Source organism: Porites lutea, chromosome 7 (assembly GCF_958299795.1).
Source record: "Porites lutea chromosome 7, jaPorLute2.1, whole genome shotgun sequence".
Classification (NCBI taxonomy): Eukaryota; Metazoa; Cnidaria; class Anthozoa; order Scleractinia; family Poritidae; genus Porites; species Porites lutea.
Window position 1 is genome coordinate 14,129,322 of NC_133207.1, and position 22,660 is coordinate 14,151,981.

The window sequence follows — 22,660 nt, forward strand, 5'->3', positions numbered from 1 at the left end:
TGTTAATCACATTTTTGTTACTTAAAAAATATTTAAAAATTCATAACTTTGCTTCTATGTGGCCAGTTTCCTTCATTTAAAACCAAAAAGTTTAGAAACAATAGGAGATTTTTTGGCTGTAATTTCAAGTCTGATAGTTCTGGGCATAGTTAATAGAGGGAATGGTTATGAAACCCGACAAAGTTCTTTGTTGTATGTTTTTGTTCTCTTTTTTGGCCTTGACCCTGCACAAAACACAATAGTTGTTTACTCCGTACTGAGGAACTAACCAATAGAAACGTGCTGGTTACGTAATTCATGCATAACGTATGAACGCAAACAAAAGATTGTGCAGGGTCGTGGACCTTCTAACATAAATCTTGGCATCTTTGTTTGCTCCTTTGATGTTTGCCGGGCTTCATAACCAGTCACCTCCATTAACTATGTTCTGGGTAGTAATTGACCCTAAACTCCCTATTTACTGGTGCTTTGCGAACTGGGGATGATCTCAATTTTGCAGAATAGTTTGACTGTTGTTTGAAAGACAATCATATGATCTTACAATCAGTTTTGGAGACAGCGATAAATATTTGTAAATCAAATGCCAAAATCAGATTTAGATTCGCTTTAAAAAACTGAACATGCCGCAGATTTCAATGCAAAGTTGTGAACAACTCAAAACAGTCTGCAAATAGTTCTTAGTTCAAAAAATCAATTTTTCTTGTAGACATTTCAACCAAGCAAAGACTTCGTCTTCCATTGCTAGTCTACGAGTGTTCTCTAAAATACATCACTACAGCAAACTAGAGGCAAGTCTTGTGAGTTCATAAGACGCTAAACTGCAAAAAGCTAAGCTTAAATTCTTGCCAACAACTTGGCTTGGACCGTTTTTAATTACAGAACGTTCACATTTGTCTGCTCTATTTTTAATGAACATGGTTTTTGAAATGATTTTGTACTAATTTAACTCAAAAATTATAAATTGGTCACAAACCTTTTAAAACCGACCAAAATTAAGCTTAACATGTTCAATGTAAACAAATTAGACTTTATAATCACTTTTTCAACATTGTTTTGTGGGTCGAAGAAGGTACCTTCACGCAAAAATAAAAACAAACAAACTTTTATTCAACATATTTTCGATGTCACTTGCATCGATTTTCGCATGGAAATTTTCCTCATTATATAATTTGATGCTGAGCTTAATGCTTGAAACTTCTCATTTAATTTTAATTTACACCAGTTGAAAAAAAACCGCTTCTTATCTTGAGCTGGTATTTGCTTGTTGTTATCAGGGCGGATAAAGGTTGGGCGGTGAAACGAGCGCGTCCGAGCAAAAAGGTGTGATGCAGTGGACTGGGACTCTGCTTAGAAATGTCGCTTGTTTTCGACTTCGGTCAGGGCTTGCGATGTGGTTTGTACATTAGACACTGCCGCTGTCACTGAATTATGGCGGCTTGATTTGTTTTCTTGCACTTCTTCCTCTTTCCTTTGTGCTGGTACGCTGTCTCTGAGAGGTAAACGTTGCTATTTTTTGCGGGAGGGTTAGTTGGAGTACTACATCTCTTTCAAAGGGTTTCTTTTACTACTTCCACGGACTCTACCACTGAATTATATTTTCGTGCTGCAACTCGCCAATATCGATGTTATTCCAAAACAAAAACAACTAAGTACTGTTTAAAACACGAAGGAAAATCTCATCTATGTCATCCATGGCAAAACTAAAAGACAGCAGATCGTGTTTCATAACTAGATGACGTGTATAAATGCGTGCAGCTCGTGCAAGGTGAAATTATGCTAATTTCAATCACCATCATCCTTCTTTTTAATTTTGAAAAAAACATCTCATACGTCTTTCTGTTTCTTCGAAACTTAAAGATTAGTTTCCCCTCAGTTTTTACTGTTTACCTTGTTTTGCTTTAGAGGGAAAAACGGAGAAAAAACCTCACAAATAACCTCAATAAATTTTGTTTACATGCGGTTGTCGGATTTGCAACACATTGAGCGAATCGTCATGGCGCGTTGCACCCTAGAAACAAAGTTTGAAGAAGTACAACGCCACTATATCAATATATATCAATCTAATTTTTTGTTATGTTATACAAAATTTATCCCCCTTCAACATATGTAAAAATTGAGGTTAAGAAGTGTTAAGCTTTTCCAAACGAAACGGCGAAAGACGATTAGGTGATATTTAGTGGAAGGAGGAGGTATTCAACACTTTCAAATTAAACTCAAATTTTGGCATTATACGACCAACAAGTTTGACTTATAGACGTACAAACACAAACGTATGAAACTGTTTATTGATATTGTTATGAAACGAATTTATCTATTTAACATTGTAGCCTGAAATTACAGAAAGAAAATAGGATTTCCGGTTTGCAAAAAGGAAAATTTCGCCGGCCTTCAAGCGCACCGGAAGCGCGGAAAGAGCGCTCGTGCCAGTCCTACTCCGCATCACACATTAAATGAAGAGCGGAGCGCTCGTTTCACCGCCCAACCTTTATCCGCCCTGGTTGTTATCTTCCAGTACCGCTTCGCTTCTATTCCTGATTTTAGATGTAGGAAGTCTAGAAATAAAGTTGTTAGTTTGGAAAAGCGTGTAAAGGCTGCGACTGTATCCTTAAAATATTATCAAGACGATAACTGGTAAATACCACAAGCCACAATGTTTCATGACTATCTAAATTAAAACGCGTTTGAAAATACAACGGCTAATTGGCTTTAAAATTCTTTAAAATCGGATGGGGCACTAAAATTTATCGTTTTACAATACTGTCACGGAATCGTGTAACCGGGCATATAATCAGGCCCATAGTCTGCAACCGCATTAATTTCCAAAGATAAACCCCGATAGCTGTTATTCTTAGGAATTCCTAAGATTTTCTTCTTTGGGTATTCCCAAGAATTCCCCGGGACCCCTAAATCTCTTAAAATTTACAACAGTGCGTTTCAGTTGATTTGGAATCTGGGAGTCAGAGGAGGTTTGAGGGGTGGACTGATGGTTTTTGACGAATAACTGAAAGTTCCTGAATACCACCTGGGGAAAAACCTCCTGTAGCAACAGAGGGAAAAGATGCAACAAACAGAAACCATATGTGGCTTCGCGGCAGGGGTATTTTGCAGAACGCCGATTGGCCGCCGAATAACTCTGAAGTTTAGTGATTAGGATTAAAAAACCGAATGCATCAAGTTTAAAGTCAAGCTTCCCAGTATAATGACCCTAAAAAGAACCTCAGAGTCACTCGGTTTCCTACCCCTACCACTAAACTTCAGATTTATTCGGCGTTATACGAAATGCCTACCCCCTACCCCTCCCCCCCCCCTGGTGGCGCTGGTAACGCCGGGACTTGAACCATGTTGAGACTAGGCCAACAACTTACACCGCATCTCTTGACTCTTCAGGGGAACCCAACGACGGTTTCCTCCTAATCCATTGAAAATACTTTCTAGGCTATCCAGAGTACTTTTGGGTCTCTTGAAATGCATTCTAAGCGGCGCTATAAAATAGGCCATTTCCGAGTTCCCCCGGGCCTCTGTTTCAAAACGAGGGTAGGTGTTCAGCCTTTGATATGGAAATCATTTTTCATTCTCATGCAAATAAAAATCTTTCTCACAAGAAAGGTTGTGCATCTAGCCTCATTTTGAAAGTGAGGGTTTTTGGAACTCGGAGTGGCCTATTTGAATCTGTTCGGTCATCCTAGGGGAACTTGAGTCTTTTCGAGAATCCGAGGGCGCCAGTATTATTTTCCCGTAAATTTTAGATGCAATTTAACGAATCACGAAAGTGAGGATTTTACTGATTCCTCTCTCCATCACATTTTTGAATCCGAAAATTTAAGGTTTCATTTTTCTACGAAAACTGCCTAACCTCGCCGGGGAGTGAAATATGAAAAATTAAACTTTAAAAAATCGTACTGGAAATTATAAGATAAGCTTCGAAAAATGTATATGAGTGGAACGCTCATCTAGAAATTTTAGCCGTCCTTAATCAGAAAAAAATTCTAGGCAACATCTGCTTCCCCGAACAGATATTTTACAGAAAACAGTCGTTGGGTGCCCCTGACTCTTGCTCTTTGAGTTTCTGATATTTCGTGTGGTGATTACAAACTCAATTCCGTCTTTTTATTTGTGTATATTTATGTTTTATAGATAAAATTCTTTCTCAAAGCCTTACCCAAGCTGGAATGAGTGTTAACAGGCGTTACATTTCGTTTCTTGCAATCTTGATTGGTTCGTTCTTTGGATATTACATGGTATTCAAGTCACCCTACTCTATTAGTCAAGTCCGCGCCCTCGTTCATAATCAAGATCGAAACAATACTGCGAACCCTACGGAAAGAGTTGCTACCAACACTGCGGACATTGCTGGTGATGAACGCCTCCCAATCGGCCATTATGTTTCTAGATTTGACTCTGTAATTGGAAAAGAGTTCATTTTTGAAAATTCAACTTTAGCTGTGGTGAGAAGGGTTCTTCGGGATCAAACATTCAAGCGAAAGCCAATCGAGTCCATCGATGCCAAGACGCCTTTTTTCGATCTCGTGGCTCCTGTAACTGCGTGTTCAAGTAACCACTACGGAGAATTCAAACCTCACATCGAAGATTTTAGAAAGAATTTCCCTGGTAAGAAATGTTATTTTTACGATCTTGGACTTAGTGACGAGCAGATCAGTGAAGTTAGAAAGATGCCTGACATTGTGTACAGAAAATTCGACTTTAATGCGTACCCACAACACATTACTAACTTGCGTAATTATGCTTGGAAAGTGCTGATAATTCAAGAAATGCTCTCTGAATTTGACGGAACAATGTGGTTTGATTCATCTGTAAAATTCAATGGAAACCTAACCAATGCTCTAATAGAACTTATGTCCCGCCACAACACCGGAGCAGTGTTTTATCTCAGGACAACCGGCCACTCCATAATAGCAGCTACTCAGCCGGGAATGCTGGAGTACTTACCGATTATAAAAGAAGGCGGAGTTAAGGACATGCTTCAGGCTAGTGCAGTGGTTTACATCAACAAGGATGAAGTACAAAGGCATATAATGAAATGGCTTGTGATATGCGCCCTCCAATTGGACTGTATCGCACCACCTGGTTCAAAATTATTTTGTGGGTATCATTTTCCTCGAGACAGGTTTGGGGGTTGTCACAGATATGACCAGTCTCTGCAAAATATACTTGTCTCAAACGCTTATAACCATGAACAAGAGAAATACCATTACTGGAGTGACGATTTTGCCGTTATGAGACGGGGGTAATTTTCCTCTCGCCCCAAGTAAGGGAATCCAAGACAGTCTTGCATTCTAAATTCCACGCCGTGAATTCCGGATTCCAGGTACTAGATTTCAGTCTTTGATTCTGGGTTCCAATCGTTGGATTCCGGATTCCAAAGCCCAGGGGGAACGATCCATTCAACTAAAATTCCCGAAAATTTCGGTCCAAAACTCAATGGATCGGTTCGGTCCAATAGGAAAAGTTTCGAAAAAACTGGTCCACCTTTTAAGGTGGACCACTTTTTCCGGTTGGACCGGTCTGATCGAAAAATGACCGTACCATTCGACCATTCCGACCCATTCTCATTCCCAGTGCCTCACGGTTGGGTACTTCCTGGGTGTTACCATTTGGCAAAAAATGGCGGCTTCAGATTACCGACTACCGGTGCAGAATTTGTGACATAAGTCACATAACTATACCCAGCCTAGAAAATTTGCTATCCCACGAGTGTCAAGCTTTTTCAGGTAAGTTTTTGGTGTATTTATCTGCTGCTGTAGCAAGAAATAAATGACCCACGTAAGTTAGTCTGTGTTCACGTCTTGACTGCGACCATTCCCGCCAAAACCAACTCCTGCGGAAATGTTGACATTTCAGCCTCCGAATCTATCGGTTTAGTCTTCGAATAATTCGTTTTCTATAACAATGTCGTCATCATCTTTCACAATATCATTTAGAACGTCGAAATCGTCCTCTATAAACTCTGACACAAGCAGCAGAACACCCGACATTTTCTCTGTTTGAGAGAGGAATGGAACGAGACCGGTCGTGGTCGCGATCCATTCGTCCCCACGAAGTTTTCGAACCTTGGCCCGGAAATTTTGTTGAATTGATCGCGCCCCAGGATTCCGGATTCCACGAGCAAAAATTCCCTTACCTGAGGCGATTATTCGAGACAACTCGCAAAGAAAAGAGATTCCTCATCATTGTATATCACGCTTTTATAAATATCATGGTTATAGTTAAAAACTTTGTAGCAGACGAGCAAGTCTTAAATTAGAAACCAGTATTACTGTTGCCCTTACCACGTCAAATTGGTTAAAGCGTTTAAAGTTGAATATTAATGTTAAACGAGGGAGATGTGGCTTGATACTAAATCACCGTTGTAGAACGTTTTATACATTATCCCCTCAAGTAGTTCAAGTCTTGATGTTGAAAAAAAGGCATTAAATTTTAATTTCAAAAAAGCTATGTATCGTGTTGTCTTTCTGCAGAAAAGTGTCATTTACTGTTTGACCGGTTCCAAAGATCGCACACAATATCATTGTTTCTTCTCGCTACACCAGGTTATGAAGGTTTGTGAACCCGATATACAAAAAAAGCGATGATCCTTCCATTGACCATGGGTACGTCCTTGCCTCGTACCCAGTCGCCTCTCTCTCTCTCTCGATGAAAAAATTGCGCAAAAAGGAAGTCGGGAAGGAGAAACTTCTTATCTTTCTCCTTCTCACGAACCCTTGCGCTTCGTCGCCTGTCACTCGCGTTTCGCGCTCGCCTCTGTGCGAAAATCGACGCGCCTAAGGAGGAGGCTGGGATACGTCCATTGTTTCAATTGTGATTTTATGAAAGACAAAACTGTGACAACGAAAATCACAAGGCAAAAAAGTGTGACTCGATGGATTTATTTCAAGTGTCGCTGCATGATGTCTAGCAGCGGGAGGAATGTACATAGCTTGTTGGAGATCTCTGGATACAGTAACTAAATATTTTTTTATCTTATTTACATCTTTAGTGTATGAGTGGTTAGAAACGTATGCCTCATTTCTGTTCTGGGCATAATTTATCTGTCCGGCAGGACTGAGGCTCGTGAATATAATACCATTGTTCAAGTAGTGGTTACTTCAATCTTCATGTTCAGCGGGTTCTCCCTCGTCTGCAGCATTGTTTGCACCTATGAATACAAAGGTTGAAAGTCAGGTCTAGCGTACCCAGGTCACGAGCAACTCGCAATGCCCCAGCCGAAGAAGGTCCTTAGAAGTAGCGCCAGTACGACTCAATTGAGCTGAATATAGAGCGCGCGGGACTCGAAACCAGACATACTGATTGCGAGTCCGATGCACTTTATACCACTCAACCAAATAAATAAAGAAAGTCATAACTTACTTTGATTTGGCGTGACCGGAGCCTCACCAGGAACAGAACTGCAAGAAATTAAATAGTGCAATAAGAGAGCTCTTAGGGTCAAATATTTAAACGAAGTCTAACTTAAGCCGCGGTTTAACGAATCTTTGAACCTCCAGATCTCTTCTTTGGTGAGTGGGTTGTTTTCAGAAGATAAATGCTTTTCTAGTCTTCTCTACAGCGTATATGCTCTCATAGAACTGATCACAATAAATGGCTTTTTTTTTTACTGCTAGCAAAACAAAATTTCGAATTTCTTGTGTTTTGATTTAAAAAATAGCCTATTGACTTGCTGCAAAACAAGTTTGCCATGGGCCGGTAAAACGCGCAACGTGTACAGGTTTCGTTGCAAAAAGTAGAAGTACTCTTTACTTTCTGCAACCTGCAAAAACCTGATTTGTGCAAGACAGGTTTGCTTCATGGGTGGTAAAACGCGTAACATCAATAAAAATCTTTGTATTTTTTTTACCCATATTCTCCAATAGGAGACTTTGTTCACAGACATGCGAGAAAGGTCGATTAAACATTTCGCAAAAAAAAATCATTCACGCAACCAGGTAGCAAGAAATCAATCTTCAGAGCAAAAAGGTTAAGCTAAAATTAATTGTTGTGAATTTACTTGGGTATCATCACCTTTCTCCCACGTTCTAAACTAAGGCAAATGCACGCGCGACTTCTTTATCATGCGCGATGAGAGAGAAACTATTTTCAATACGGTACCTCCTTCCGGATTCATCTTCCTCTCCAGTCTCCTCCTCATGTTCCTCACCAAAGGGAGCCAGCGTCAGGGGATTAAAACCAGACATTGGTTCACCAATGATACCAACCCTGTAGGATACATAACAAATGCAAAGGAACGTTACTGTGATGTTAACATTAGATTCTATCGGTCTAAAACCCCTTGTTAAGTTTAACGTTAAGTTTACAAAACGTGGTATTCCTCATCGCCTCCATATTATATATCTACAGTACAAGGGAAGACAAAACGATAAGGAATACTACGTTATGTCAACTTCATTAGGTGTCCAAGGGGGTTTTAGGCCGGTGGGACCTAATTCTAACCAAATTAGGTTATATTTATTGGTTTGCGCGAGAGGGCGGCCATGCTAGACGACAAAATTTCAGAATTTGCGCGAAAAAAGACTAGTTCCCACCAGTGGAAAACGTTTTCGTTCTTGACCACCAACAAGCATGGTCGCCGTGAGGTTAGCTGCAAACTAGCAGTGCATCAAATGGCTTGTACAACTACCGTTTTAACTCGATTTGATGGCGCGGCGTTTCCGATGCGGCCTTTATTTAAGGGCGGCGTGTATCCGAGAGCGGTATTTATTTCAAAACCACATGATTTCTTAAATCATCGAGGACAGTGACGGTGAATCATTTGCAAATATTATGTGAAGCAGAAAGATGTTTAAAGTTGTAATGTCTCTTCGATTTTACTAAGATAGAATCCTAAATGTCTGCATGGCGTAGATTACCAAGTTGGACCGATTTTGTTTTTTTTAGATACTCGAACAAACATCGCATTCTTCTGATTTGGTGCAGCGTTTATTAATAACAGTTACTTCCATCTGTGGCGTTTAATCGAGTAATATGGTACGTTGCCTGGGTCAACGGAGAGTAAGTGTCATTTCTAAACCACTGAAGAAGAATTTAGTTAAAAGCAGGCTTCCACCGCCAGCCAATAGGTAGTGGATCACACTCACATGCCATGACTTGTGAGTTTTTGGCGCCTTCTTCGCAACAGTCCTTGATTATTTGATTTTGTACACAGTTAGATGTTACCGGACATTTACAAAAATATGCTATAGAATATCACGAAATAGTCTAGCTTCTGAACGCTACTCACTTCACTTGCAAATGAAGATCCATTTTTTCTTCTTCATGCGGTATGTCGCTAGCAGAGTAAATAGAATTTAATGGATATTTAATTTATACATCAGTAAAAAATTAAAATTGATTTAAAAAGCCCTAAGAAAAATCGACAAAGTGCGGAATTGTGGTCTACTGGCAAATTTTTCACCTATACTCGTTTGGGGCTATGTGCGTGTAGCATGCAGCCATTTGGGTCAGCCGCAGGAAAACGTGCAACTTGTCCAAGGTCATGAAAGTGTGCAGCTAACGGCAGGTCCAGGAAATCAGAAGCGCTCACCATTTGTTTCGAAAAGCCGATAATTCAGGGGAGATTATAAATAGAACGGTTCATCCCGGTATAAATTATAAGAAAAAAAGTAAAACCTTTTAAGCCCTGTGCAAACGGATGCAACACAGTTGGCCAACAACTCCCAACATTGTCGGAAGTTGTTGCGTCCGTTTGTACGTAGCTAAAATTTTGACCGCTTTCAAACTTTGCGCAACAACACGCAACAACATCCAACAGGGTGTACAAACAAACGCAACATGTAAAACCTAACAAAGTTGGGAGTTGTTGGCCAACGATGTTGCGTCCGTTTGCACGGGCTTTAAGGTGTTACCTTTTTACCATTTTTACCGAAATGACCGAAATTTTTTATTCCATTTTGTCTGGTTAACCAGACAAAAATGGCGGTTTTTTACCAGGAGGGTTCTGGTGTTTTGCAAATGGTACAACCCTAACCCATTCCTCTTTTAGGAAACTTTTTCAAGTCCAGTACCATTTGTCAGACATCTTTAACCTAAATTTCCTAACAAATGGTAAGCTCTCCAGTACTAACTGCAGACTAATCTGTAGACTACGAGCAGTCTCTGTTTTGTCTTTGTCCGTCGAGCAAAACGCGCGAGACACTAAAATGAGGACGCGCGTGACTGAAGGGGCAAGAATGAAGATGAGGAAAAAGTGAAACAGCTCGCAGTTTACACTAACGGTGTCGCGTAATTTTTAGCGGAGCCTCTGCGCGCGCGAGCGTGGACCTCCATACTAAAAGAAAATGGTAAACTATACATCCAAGAAATTTGGCTATCACGTCACCGTACGTCCGTACGGACTCTCCGAGGAGAAGTTAGTAGAAACGAATTCCTCCCCTCTCCCCTACAGAGTTTAGTCCCCCATTGTTTCAAAGGCCTTTAGAAATGATTGACAAATCAGAATCTGTCAACTGAGACAAAAATGTTTAGTTGATTTTTGGGACCGACCAATTGACTTTTGAGGGGGTTATGGCTGATTTCAGAAAAAAAAATCCGGTCCCCAGACTGATTTCGAGGGGAAAAAGCTTGAAAGGATATACCTGGGAAAAATAATATCCTGCACTGAACAAAATATCGCTCATGACGTATATAATGCCTCTATTTTGTTTATTCACGTAAAAGTAAAAATTACACGACAGTGGAATTCCACCGTAACTGATGCGGCGCGAGCGGACATGCAACCCCGAGGAAAGCGACTACAGTAAAAACCCGCGACTAAGAATCTTCATTTTCCAAGTTAGCTAAAACAGGTTCTCACATAAATGGCAATTAGCACAAATTTAGGCTATTTAGGTTTTTAAATAAGTTCTTATTTTCTGAAAAAAAAACTTTATAGCTAAGAGCATTTAGTGGTATGCAGCGTATTCCTTATATAAAATCTGCATACCATTACATTGCAGTTGGAGTATGTCTCTAAAGAGGATCCTAAATGTTGACAAATTTGTCCAATTGTACAGGATTTTTTAATGGATTTTAGAAAATAAGAACCTGTTTCAAATTTTAAGCTGAACAGGTTCTTGCACAGAGGGGCGTAAGGTTCTTAGTCACAGGTTTTTACTCTACACTCACATGGTTGTTCGTATTCCAACTACTTATGGTAGGTTTTGTTGTTATTTCTACATGATGAAAGCAGTAACAAAGCCATCACTCATACGGCACAAATTTCATGTGTATATGATCAAATGCTAGAAATTACTAGAAATGGTTAACAAAAAAACTATATAAGTCAAATGAATGGCAATCTTACTTTTCCGACAGGGGAAGAGCTTTTGTGCGATCAAGGAACCACGGACTGGCCTCTTTCGATGTTGGTAGTAAAGACACAAGCACTGGAGACCGCTGACTACATGTGAAAAACAAAAGTTCGGATTCATTTAGGTTTCTGAGAAACTGTCTACCTACCCCTCCCCTAACCCAACCTTTTTACCATAAGTGAAAAGTAAGTGTTAACTTTAAGTTAGGGGAGGGGTAGGTGAACAGTTTTCCCAAAAACAAAATGATCAAAAGATGATACAGGAGGAAGTTCTTGTGCGGTTTGAAAACTTCGATAAATTTATGTACTCACTTTATGATAGACTTGATCGGAGGACGCTTTCTGCAAGAAAATAAAGTAAGTAATAACTATAGAGCGTTTTCACTCACGTGGCCGGTATCTATGCAGATTTATTAGTGAGCTTACGCAACAGGCCGGGAGAGAAAAGAAGACGGCAAACCTTGTGTGACAAGCGTGACAATAATTTTCTTTGAAACAACTTTTCGGCAAACTTCACTTTCCTTTAAACAGATCTTTTTGTAAAGGACCAGAAAACATTGGTATTAATAGAAGATCACGACAAAACACGCAAGTAATAGCCCTGTCACGTTTGTCACACACAAGTGTTTTGCCGTCCTCTTCTTCCTGCCCTCCTGTTGCGTAAACTCACTATTGCTACAAAAGAAAGCGTGTTTTCATAAGAAAGGACTTCAACTCGCACAGGATTGGTTTGGGACACCAACATGGCCACCGTTTCATTGTTTTGGGATACAAATACGGCTGCCGTGACGTCATGTGAAAAGACTCTCTTATTATCATCATCGTCATCATCTTCATTCTAAAAATCGGAAAACTTCGGTTGGGCAACACAACAGCTATTTACTTGAAGCTTACCGATAAATGTATTTAAAAATTGTATAGTAGCTAAAACATAAAGACGAAAAACGAAAAGTGTACTAACGGCTTGAGTCTGCGATACTCTGCCGGCGTCAGCGGGTTCTTTGCGTTGTCTTTAAGACGATCAATTGCATACACCTCTAAAGAGAATTACAACAAAACAGGTTAAAGAAAAGCTTTATGAATTCCGCCTTTCTAATTTTCTTTGTTTTTATCGAATACTGTGACCTTTGGCTTCATGTTTCGGGGTCATAAAAGATCCAAAACCACCATTTGCAAAATAAGTAATGACATTTTTTAAAAAAAAAGCAGCGGCAACATAAGACAATCAATATTTGACTTGCGCGCGTTTCCCGGTTTTTTTATTTACCTTTTTTATTTACAAAAGTCATATTTTCACCGCGCTTTAGATGGACACACGTTTCTGCTGGTTCAACTTTTGTCTTCATGAGCAATGTAGTGTTGAACAACGAGATTCCGCTTGTTGCGTGATTAGTGGCAACGTGCAACAAAACGCAGCATATGATAGTGAATATATAAAACTTCACAAACAGAGTAAGAGGAAAATCTTCTTATCCATTTGTCCCTCAGAAAAGCACTATATTAAATTTGGCTATCCAAAATCCAAGAGTTCTTGTCCAAACAGTTTTGCTAGGTTCATAAGCCAAATGGAGCACGTAATGGCGCCATATGACAAAGTCAAAAGGAATATTTAACCATATTTTGTAAAGTATGAAGAAGTCAATCTTCAACTGTTTCTGTATTCTTTGCTAATTAAAAATGTGCTTGTCCAATGGAAAGTCATGTCATAGGTTTACATGTCCAAATTAAAATCCTACCTGTCCAGGACAATCAGACGTTTTGACGCATCCTGATAGCCCTTCCTAGAGTTTAATTAAAAAAAAACTCCTGATCCCCCACCCACCTTAGGTGAATGACCTTCCCCTCTGAGGCCCCAGTCCTTCCCCCCAAGAAAAAAAGTACCTTTCCTAAACTACAGGAGGATTTGAGAAGAATTGATCAGGATTTGAACCCACGACCTCTGCCATACTCGTGCAGTGCTTTTTACCCCTGGGCTATCAAGCCACCAGAAAGCTGGTCATGCTGTAGACTGGTCACCCTATTTTTCCTAAGATCCTCAGGATCGCGCGCTTACCGCGCGCTTACTCTCTAGTAAGCCCCCCCTTTCAGCTGAAAAAACTGTGTTAATAAGCCCCCTTCCCTTCCCTCCCCTGATTATTCTTCACTGATCAGTGATAGACTGTATCAGTTAATCACGACTGTGAAACTTCGTGTAGACTGATCCGGGATGGTTTATCATCAACTGGAAGTCCGGATTGGTTTTTGACCCTCGGCTGTATGACTTCTAGCCTCCCCGCAGACGTCCGTTGGGGTTCGTTTGTCACGCATTCATTGAGAAATGAATGCGTGACAAACGAACCCCAACGGACGTCTGCGGGGAGGCTATATGACTTCTTGTACTTAAGCTTTTCCATTTTGTATTATAGTTCTTATGGAGAACTGATATCATTGTCTTTGCTGAATTAAATAAGGTGCCCCCTCTCAAATAAGCCACCATCTCTATTAAGCCCCCTCCCCCAAATGTGTTTGAAATAAATAAGCCCCCGGGGACTTAATAGAGGACATACGGTACTACTGAGGAGCGGGCGTCGGGGTTTATAGCGTTTTTATTGCCTTCTCCCAAACCGTCTCCCGGCACTCATTCCCATGACAACCTCGTCCCCAGGGTGCTTTTCCCGCCAAAGCAAGGGAGAGCGCCTTGGGGACGAGGTTGTCCTCCCCAGGGCTAGACTCGGAACAGTTGAGACCAAGATGGCCACCCGTGACGAAAAGCGCTCGATCCTGACAATCGATCTTACGGAAAAAATAGCGGAGTGTGAACAGTTTAGTTACATTGTAAGCAGGATCTGTCTCCTGGATCTCGAACCAGATTTAATGAACGTGTAGGCGACAATATCCGCACGAATTACTCATCTAAAATTGCAACGCAACACAAACTTTTAAACGACAAGCTGTATACAGTAAAAAAAAATGTCCGTATTTCAAGTCCTTTACGGTGGATCTACCACAATATTGACTGCTGCATAATAAGATGACAACTGCAATTGTTTAGTAAGTACCTTCAATAGCTTTAGGCCTTCCTGCGGGGTTAAACGTGTCTGAACGGAACATCCTGACGACAAGACCGAAAATAACGATTCAAAAGGATGGAATGAGAATAAGACGAGATCGATTGGACACAATAAAATGGAACAGCAAACCCAAATCCCCCCAAAGAAAGGATGAAGCCGAGTAAAAGCCAAAACACGCCACTTTTCCATCCTTGATCTGGGATGAGGGTATAAATTTTCCATCTATTTTGTCCACGATTGTAGTAGCTTGCGTGGCAGGCCCTTGGAAGTATTTGGGTGAAAAAAAAAAAAATACGAGCGCACGAAAACACGCGAGGGGAGAGGGAGCTCCCTCTCTCTTTGCGTGTCTCCCTCGCGCGCCCCGTTTTTTCTTGCGCCCACCAGTTCCAAGCGCCTGCTACGTAGGATTAGATTGTAGATATTTCTAAGGCAGAAATCCCAGAATTCTGCATGATTTATTCTCTACAAAACATTTCACTTTCATTTCCACTAACTAAGGGTGCAATAAAAAATTATCAATTTAGGCAACTGGTCAAAAACTAACTGGCCGATGACCTGGTAGGATGGTATATTATATATTTTGGGCCTTTCTTTAGAGCAAAAAACAAACAAAACAAATCCATCAAAACGGGAAGTTGGGGTCGTGTAAATGCTAACAGAGTACAGTCGAACATTCCGTAAGCAACCATGTAAGCGACCACGGGAGAAGGTTGCCAGCGTGAGCGTATTTATAATCACAGGGAATCACTGCGCATTAATTTTTCAGTTGCTTTCAAACAACTGAAGCCGGAAAAACCTGAAATTCCGGTCGGAAAATCAAATAGTTCTCGCCATTACGTTTTAGTGTAGTTCCAGAAAGTGATGGCTGTCATTTTGAGGCGATCCAATTTTTCTACTCTTCAAATTTGGATATACTCTGTAGCGGGTCGTTCTTCAACTTCGTCAAATTTTAATTATGTTTATGCGCAGGATTTCCACCCGAGTGGTTTGTGTAAATGCTAAGCACCTTTGACTTTCACACGAAATAGAGCGATTTTCGTATGACCTTGAAGTGCAAACAAAACACAAACAACAAAAGAACGGAAATTAGAGCGATTTGATTGGCTTACCGAACGGACATAAACGCACGTGGCTTTTGGTTGGTTAAACGAACGCTCGGGTGAAAAAACTTCATGCCCGATTAAACTTTCTAGAAATCAATCGACACTTCGCTTTGACGTCACACTGAAACACGATTGGCCAATCGAACAATGCCTTCTCCATATTAGGGTTTTCTTCGGCGGGAAAACGAAGGGGCCATGTTTTGAACTTTTCATCCATTGGCTGATAAAACAAATAACGAGCCCTTACCGAAAACATTTTTCAAGAGCATACGAAAATCGCTCTATAAGGGTTTCTTCTGAATAAAGACCGGACAAGTTATGCTATGTGTAGCTCCATTCTGTCACAAAACATTTTCCAGATTTCCGCATACCTTGGTCACTCTGAGTACTGTGTTACATGCAGCGAACGAGGAGGTCAAACAATGCGTCACGTGATCACTTACAAGAGCATGAAAAAATGAAAAATTATCAAACCGTCACCGCCAAAAGTATTCGCACTCTCTTACGAGATCGAGAGAGGGTAACTAGAGCTTCAATTGGGAAAATGTTGCTGTTTTGGATGGGTACCGAGTCGTTCATGGGAGCTGGTCGCTTACGAGAGACCTGTGATCTTTATTTTTCTGATCTTGAATGGTAATTAAGTAAATAATAGAGTGCCCTATAAAGGGATAATATTATTGGTACCTTCCAAGCTCTTTCTGTATCAAGTCCAAATGTTGTCTCCTGAATGTGATGTAAGTTACATATGCGGCAAAGGTGTAGAGAGCCTTTAAAAATATAAGGAACGCAAATGATTCAGTATTTCTGTATTCCAGGTTATTAACATTTCAATTCCCGATGTGGCCTTCACTAATAAAATAATAATACTAATAAATACTTTATTTCTATAGCGCATTTTCCCAACGTTCAAATGCGCTTTACAGTGTCAAATATGTTATAATCTATACACTAAAAAATGTAAAAAATCCTAAGAATCGAAAAAATCAAAAGTCTAAAAGTCCCAAAAATCAAAAAAAAAAAAATTGAAAGTCTAAAAATATGCTTGTCGAAAAAGATAGGTCTTAAGCTTAGCTTTAAAGATAGAGACAGACGCACTGCTTTTAATCTCAAATGGAAGCGAGTTCCAGAGGTAAGGCGCGCACACTGAGAAAGCCCTCAAGCCAATCAATTCACCTTTGTTAAGGTGTTTCGATACAGTTTTGAGAGACCATACCGATATTTTTCAATTGCCTTAAAAATAATTTTATCCTTGTCCGATCGCTACGCAATTTTCACCACTGATTGATTTTGGATTGAAATTTGTCAAAATGTAGTTTTCAGCAAAATCGATATCACTATGGCAACAATAAAAAACATTTGATATCTATAAAAGCCCAATTTTGCACGATCTAGACCTGCTACTGACAATCCAACACTAAAAACTTAAAGCGTGAATTATATTTTATATTTTATTTCTATTGTGTAAATAATTTAGAGTTGCCATTTTCCCATGTTTTTCACTAAGCGGTAGCAGAACTCACACATCTTCTGAACGTGAGGGTACCGGGGTAACTACCTAAAATAAACACTGGAACTTTAATGAGCTTTCCCATTCCTCAATTCTGTCTCTCACTTCTCAATTCTAAACGTTTTAATTATGCTATTAATACCACATGCCAACATTAGCATGATGGTATAATGTGTTCTAAGTGTAAGTTATGTTTTGTTTAGCTCTTCATACCTCATACATTTCCCGGTCTCTACTTGTGTCAGAGCTGCGTTGTCTAAAATCAAGTCAAAGCAATTCCTAAATATAAGTTATTAGCATCACACAATGATAATTTAATAGTGTCCCAAGGGTGAAATAAAAAATACAAAAAACTGCATTTGCCAAAGCTTACTAGCCCCAGAGTAGTCTGTAGGTCTTCTAGTTTGGTGAATTATTCAGGATTTATTCAAGAATAATTTAAATTTCACAAGAATTGTGAAAATACTGGTGAAATTCTAAAAATTTCGTGTGTAAGATGTCATTTTGTCAAATTTGACATTTATTTTCTTGGCCATGGGCTTCCATAAAAATATTTCTTTGGTGTTATTACGGATAACTAATTACATCTATAGCACTTGAAAAATGTTTAAAAAAAAAATGTGATACCGTTTAAATTATTCTCAGGACAAGGTTTTTGTCCACTAAATGTAATTATTCAGCATGCAAAGTAAGTAGTGTCTGATAGCAAGGGACTAGTGGATTTTGCTATCGAGCTAGTGAATTCTGTTATTTACTTGCCTGATGGGTAAGTGAAGTTTTTTGAGGAATTCAAATAATTATTATAGAAGAACTGTGAAATCAATCTGCTCATCAAAACGTTTTTGGGGCTAGTTGAAATAATGCTTGGGCACCCTGTCATTATAAAGTAATTATTACTAAAGTTCCTGATTGATCATACCCAGGTGGGGTACTCCGGATTTCAGGTGACAGGGATGACGGAAGGATTTTTTTGGGTTTGAAATTTTCTATTTCGAGGTTTTTTTGGGTAAGAAAATTTTGGCAGTATTTTTTTGGGTAACTTGATTGGAGAAGGGGTTTTTGGGGATTCAAAACTAATGCTTCTATTTTTCGTGTTATATCATATAATGCTTTCTGGAAATTTTTACGGCTCGGAAATTCGGCATGGGATTTTTTTACTGTTAAAGTTTGGTCCAAGGATTTTTTTGGGTTTTGATTTTTGCCCCTATTCAATAATCCCTGTCGCTTGAAATCCAAAGTGCCCCCTTCTGGGGGATCATACCTGCCACACCCTAAGTGGTGTTTGTCCTCTAGTCCCAGTCCTAACACCAGCCTACAATAGCACTGCCCCAGAAGCCTCTGTGCTGCTTCCTGTTTGCTGACCGCTGTTGCTAAGGCTTTCTTTTCAGCCAGGCTTGGTTCACTATGGACAAAAAAGTATAGTGTATTGACCCTCACATTCTATCCTAAGGTGACTTTCATATCTGATATGAGGCCTACTGCACTAAATCTGAAACAATATTTATTTTTTTCTGTGCTAAAGTGAAGATTGAATTCAGATTATTTTGTAAATAAAGAAATCATTCAATACAATCACATAATTTTAATGAGGGCAGAGGTACCAAATGTTCATGTGAAGGTCAATGTTGACTACTGCTCTTCAGCGAGGAATTTGCCAAACAAAGAAAATGAAAATGAAAATGATATCTTACATTTATAATTACAAGTAATTTAGGACTTAAGGATTAAAGTTGTTTATAGGGACATTGTAAGATAGTGGCTGAAATTCAAGAACTCTTCAAGACTGTAATGAACTATGATGAATAATTAAAGAATAATTAAATGTAGTCTTAGCTAGTCTTGCCACTTACACTGCCATTGGCTTGGGCTTATTCTCTATAGCCATTCTCTCAAAAAAAGCATCAAAGTAATTTAGAATTGCCAGTTGAAACTCATCAAACTGCTCAGAACTAAAACAAAAGAATCAAAAGGCTGATATGATGCATGACAACAACCATTAAGTTAGCTGTTCAGTAAACCAAAATATGATTAGAACTATTACTAACAGTGGTTACCCAGCCTCTGTATAACCAAGGCATCTTCAATGTTATTTATTTGCACATTTTTTCCCGGTAGTGCTCTCTTTTGTTGATCATGCATTTGGATGCTGGTTTTTAGACAGTCAGGGAAAATGTTTCTATCAATGTTGTTTCTGCATAAATGAGAGCCTTGATCCATCTGATTATAGTAATTTGCTGGTTTTTCACTCACATGCATCTCTCCCTGTGCAATAACAAGATGGCAGCTATGAAAAAAGACCCTATGGGGGAAACACTAGTAAACTGAGGTCAATGATCGAAGAGAAACACTGTTTATTGTTGATGGCATGATTGTTTTTCTGGCCAAAATGAGCCTCAGTGTTGAGTGAATAATGTAACAGCACGTAAAGAAAGTCATGTCTGATAGCCTGGGGCTAGTGGATTTTGCAATTGGGCTAGTTAACCCTGTACTTAACTTGAGTAAAGTATTCAGAGGATATTCAAATTACAGAGGGATTTACTGTAAGAAAGACTGTTAAAAATTAACCCTTGATAAACTCATGTGGACCAAAAGCTGTGTTTTCAATCTGATCTGGCAAAGGAAAATTTAATTATTACACTGTCTCATTATTATACTGAATTGATTAGTTAACTAAGGAGGTAATATAATTTTTCAACCTGCTAATCAAAAACATTATAAAGGTGGAGCTATCATGTTGTGTTTTAAATTTGGAAAATTGATGTAAATTCTGTAAACTATTACTTTTAATTTGCTTTAAATCATTTCATCCACCGACCACATACATGCCATTATTAAACTAAATTGCCTCAGTCCTTGCTCTAATGTCACAGGGAGTGAGGGTGGTAGTCTTCCTGTGGCTCTAATGCAAAAATGCGTATGATAACTCCAATTGTTTTAATTCATAAAATTAATAAGAACAAATACACGACAGATGCATGGACTAGCTAGCAACTGTACCTGTAGCACTCTTGAAAAGTCGGTGGAAGTACATCAACATCTGGCATTGAATCTTGAGCAACACTTTTTACATCATCCAAGGTAACCATTGCATGTTCATTGGCTCCAGCTGCTTTGACGCTGGGTCGTGGAGAAGAACCCTTCATGTTACCAGCACGTTGTAGCAGCAAGTAAGCTTGACCACGCCTAGATGTTGTGCCAGCTGTGGTATAATTTTTGGACATGACTGATGGTGTAGCCCTGCAAGATTAACAAATAACACCTTTTTTAAAAAAATAACAACCATACCAATGACTGATCTTGATATCTCCAAGGGACTGATCATTAGGGAGCTTAAGCAACTATGATGATGATCCCAACAACAACTTCAAAAAACAATTGGTTTTATGAGAAAAAACAGCTCTGCATGTCTATCACACTTTTTAGTAAATTTCTTTGACATCCACTGAATGACCTCGAGGTGAAACCCCCTGATGTGATTAGTTCTTTGGAGGACATCCACACACAACGACAAATTCTCCTTTCCCTTTTTGAACCTGGATAAAGTTCTTAAGAATTCAACCCCAGGAAAAGTCGCCTGCATTTGACACATTGAACAGGTCCAAATAGGTGCCATGAAGATTATGGCTTACCTGTCATTTTTCTTGTGGACATCCTGAAAATGAATGCCCAGCCCTCCTTTGCTTCTCTTTGATTTGTTTGAAGCAAGGTGAAAATTGGTACCTTTATCTACACTTCCTTGAATTGTGCTGTAAGAAAAAAAAGGAGAGTTTCCTATGTGTAGAAAAGTTGGAATTTACAATTAATGAAGGATGCAATGAAATTTAAAAATCCACACATCACCCTTGACCTATATATAGGTATAAGAAAACTACCTTGCAGATATTATTTTACAAGTAATATTGTTCATGTACCTTACTGATTCCAGTGTGTTTGTGTCATCTTTCCAAATCCATCTCTTGCTGAGTGTGGAAGGTATGTGCTGATATAAAATGTGATATACATAGATCATGCCCAATTTTAAATTACCATAGTTGTTTCTTACAGAACATGGAGTATTCAAATGACCTCAAAAGTGTTCAATTCAATCATGACAGAGCATTAACATTGTACAGAGCATACTGTCAACTTAATGTTTCGGGGGGTTTCAATAAAATTTGAAATTATATTAACACAGGACAAAGAAGATCGAAGTAGTCACTGTCAATGTTTCCAATTTTGACAGTCAGTGCCCATTATCAAATGCATTATTGTTTCTTAATTTTTCATGCTCCTAGAAGTGTAGGAATCAAAACAATATTAGAACAATTCATTAGGCATCGGAGATCGTCTGAGAATTCTCCGTTTACTACGCAGATTCCTCCGGCTAACATTCTGTGGCCTATGACTATTTTTTATTCAGACGTAGAGCCTCTTTCAGAATATTCCCCTGTAAGGTTACACCTTTCTGCTACTAGAATTCTAATGAACACCCTGAGAAACATAAAAAAGCTTTACTGTTGTCAAGGATAGGACTTTTACTTTTTTCGTCTTTTTACATTCACCCCTTATTATATGTTCTTATGTGAACCACTGCTTCTCTACTATCTTTCTGACAGTTATTTCTGACACATCTAGCATGGCTCTTATTCAAGCCCATTATCATACATTACCAATACCTATAGAGCTATCAACTCTCGCGGATAATCCGGGAGACTTCAAAGTTTGGACCATATCTCCCAGTCTCCAGATTAGAGTCCGATATATCTCCCGGATAATTGCCAAAGTTGCTATTTCTTGTAGACTCGACTTTCTGACCATAAAATTTCAAATATCTTGCATTGTTTGAGCTACTGTTAACATGGAACGTTTCCTGATAAATTCTGGTATGCCACTGTAATTTAAGAAATAATGTGGCTAAATATGAACTTTTTGTACTATATATGTCAATAATTGAAATCAACGAGCATTTTTGGCATAAACGTCGTCATTTCTTGTGCGGTATGACATCATTTATCATTCTTTCCCAATCAATTCTCAATATTTGATGATATGGGGGGTTGACAGCCCTGTACCTATACCCCCCAAAAACAAATGAAAATAAAATCTACATGTAAACCAGGGATAAAATCTGAACCACAACATAAGCTTAAAAACAATTTATGTTTTGTAATATGCAACATTTGTTTGAGTGATTATACTGCCAGTTAATGTGTTGTGATTGGATGTTACCCTTGGTTCAAATATGTTAAAATTTCTCTGCTTTAATTTTAATTTATGTCAGTTCATCATGATAAAACATTGTACTTCTCGATCTCATGTGTAAGCCGATGTATTTAAGTCGACGAAAAATTTGCAGGTACATGAATCTGTGTTCAAGGTCTCCCTTGCTTGAAATTTTGACAATAGATAAGTAATATACTGGTGTAGATAAAAAAACCGCGAGAAAATTTTGAAAACTTATTGAACTCTGACAGTTGATAGCTTTAGCTTGGAGATGGTCTTAGCTTATGTTATCATTGTCTGCCGGAAAAACTGCTTTTGATACTAAGGAAACCAGGTAAATTTAAAATAAGTTACTTACACTTATCGACAACAAGTTTTTTACTTACTAAATCATCCAGCTGAGCCATCATACAGACATAAACACCATAAACAAACTCTCTCACAGTTTCATACAAAAAGAAGGACAGCCATGTTTGTTGCCATGGGTTATGAGCCTGCG

At 39.0% G+C, this 22,660-nt stretch overlaps 2 protein-coding genes across 3 annotated transcripts in view; one reads left to right on the forward strand and one right to left on the reverse strand.

Annotated features, from left to right (window-relative positions):
• The window catches only part of LOC140943371 (uncharacterized), a 9,539-nt gene extending 3,876 nt beyond the window's left edge, over positions 1–5,663 (forward strand). For both annotated transcript variants that reach the window (XM_073392447.1, XM_073392448.1), the window contains one exon: positions 4,135–5,663. In XM_073392447.1, the coding sequence (XP_073248548.1) occupies positions 4,170–5,249 (1,080 nt within the window). In that variant the 5' untranslated portion in view covers positions 4,135–4,169 and the 3' untranslated portion in view covers positions 5,250–5,663. The remainder of the gene's footprint in view (positions 1–4,134) is intronic.
• Positions 5,664–6,442: 779 nt separating this feature from the next.
• On the reverse strand, positions 6,443–22,657 carry LOC140943372 (protein phosphatase 1 regulatory subunit 36-like). Its single transcript, XM_073392449.1, has 16 exons — positions 22,548–22,657; positions 20,871–20,938; positions 20,589–20,705; positions 19,957–20,196; positions 18,810–18,908; positions 18,221–18,361; positions 17,173–17,215; positions 16,137–16,219; positions 14,338–14,390; positions 12,261–12,336; positions 11,612–11,641; positions 11,294–11,389; positions 9,233–9,280; positions 8,104–8,211; positions 7,366–7,403; positions 6,443–7,153 (listed from the first exon to the last, which is right to left on the reverse strand). The coding sequence occupies exons 1-16, from the start codon at positions 22,569–22,571 to the stop codon at positions 7,104–7,106; spliced, it is 1,314 nt and encodes a 437-aa protein (XP_073248550.1). The 5' UTR covers positions 22,572–22,657; the 3' UTR covers positions 6,443–7,103.
• Positions 22,658–22,660: the final 3 nt, after the last annotated feature.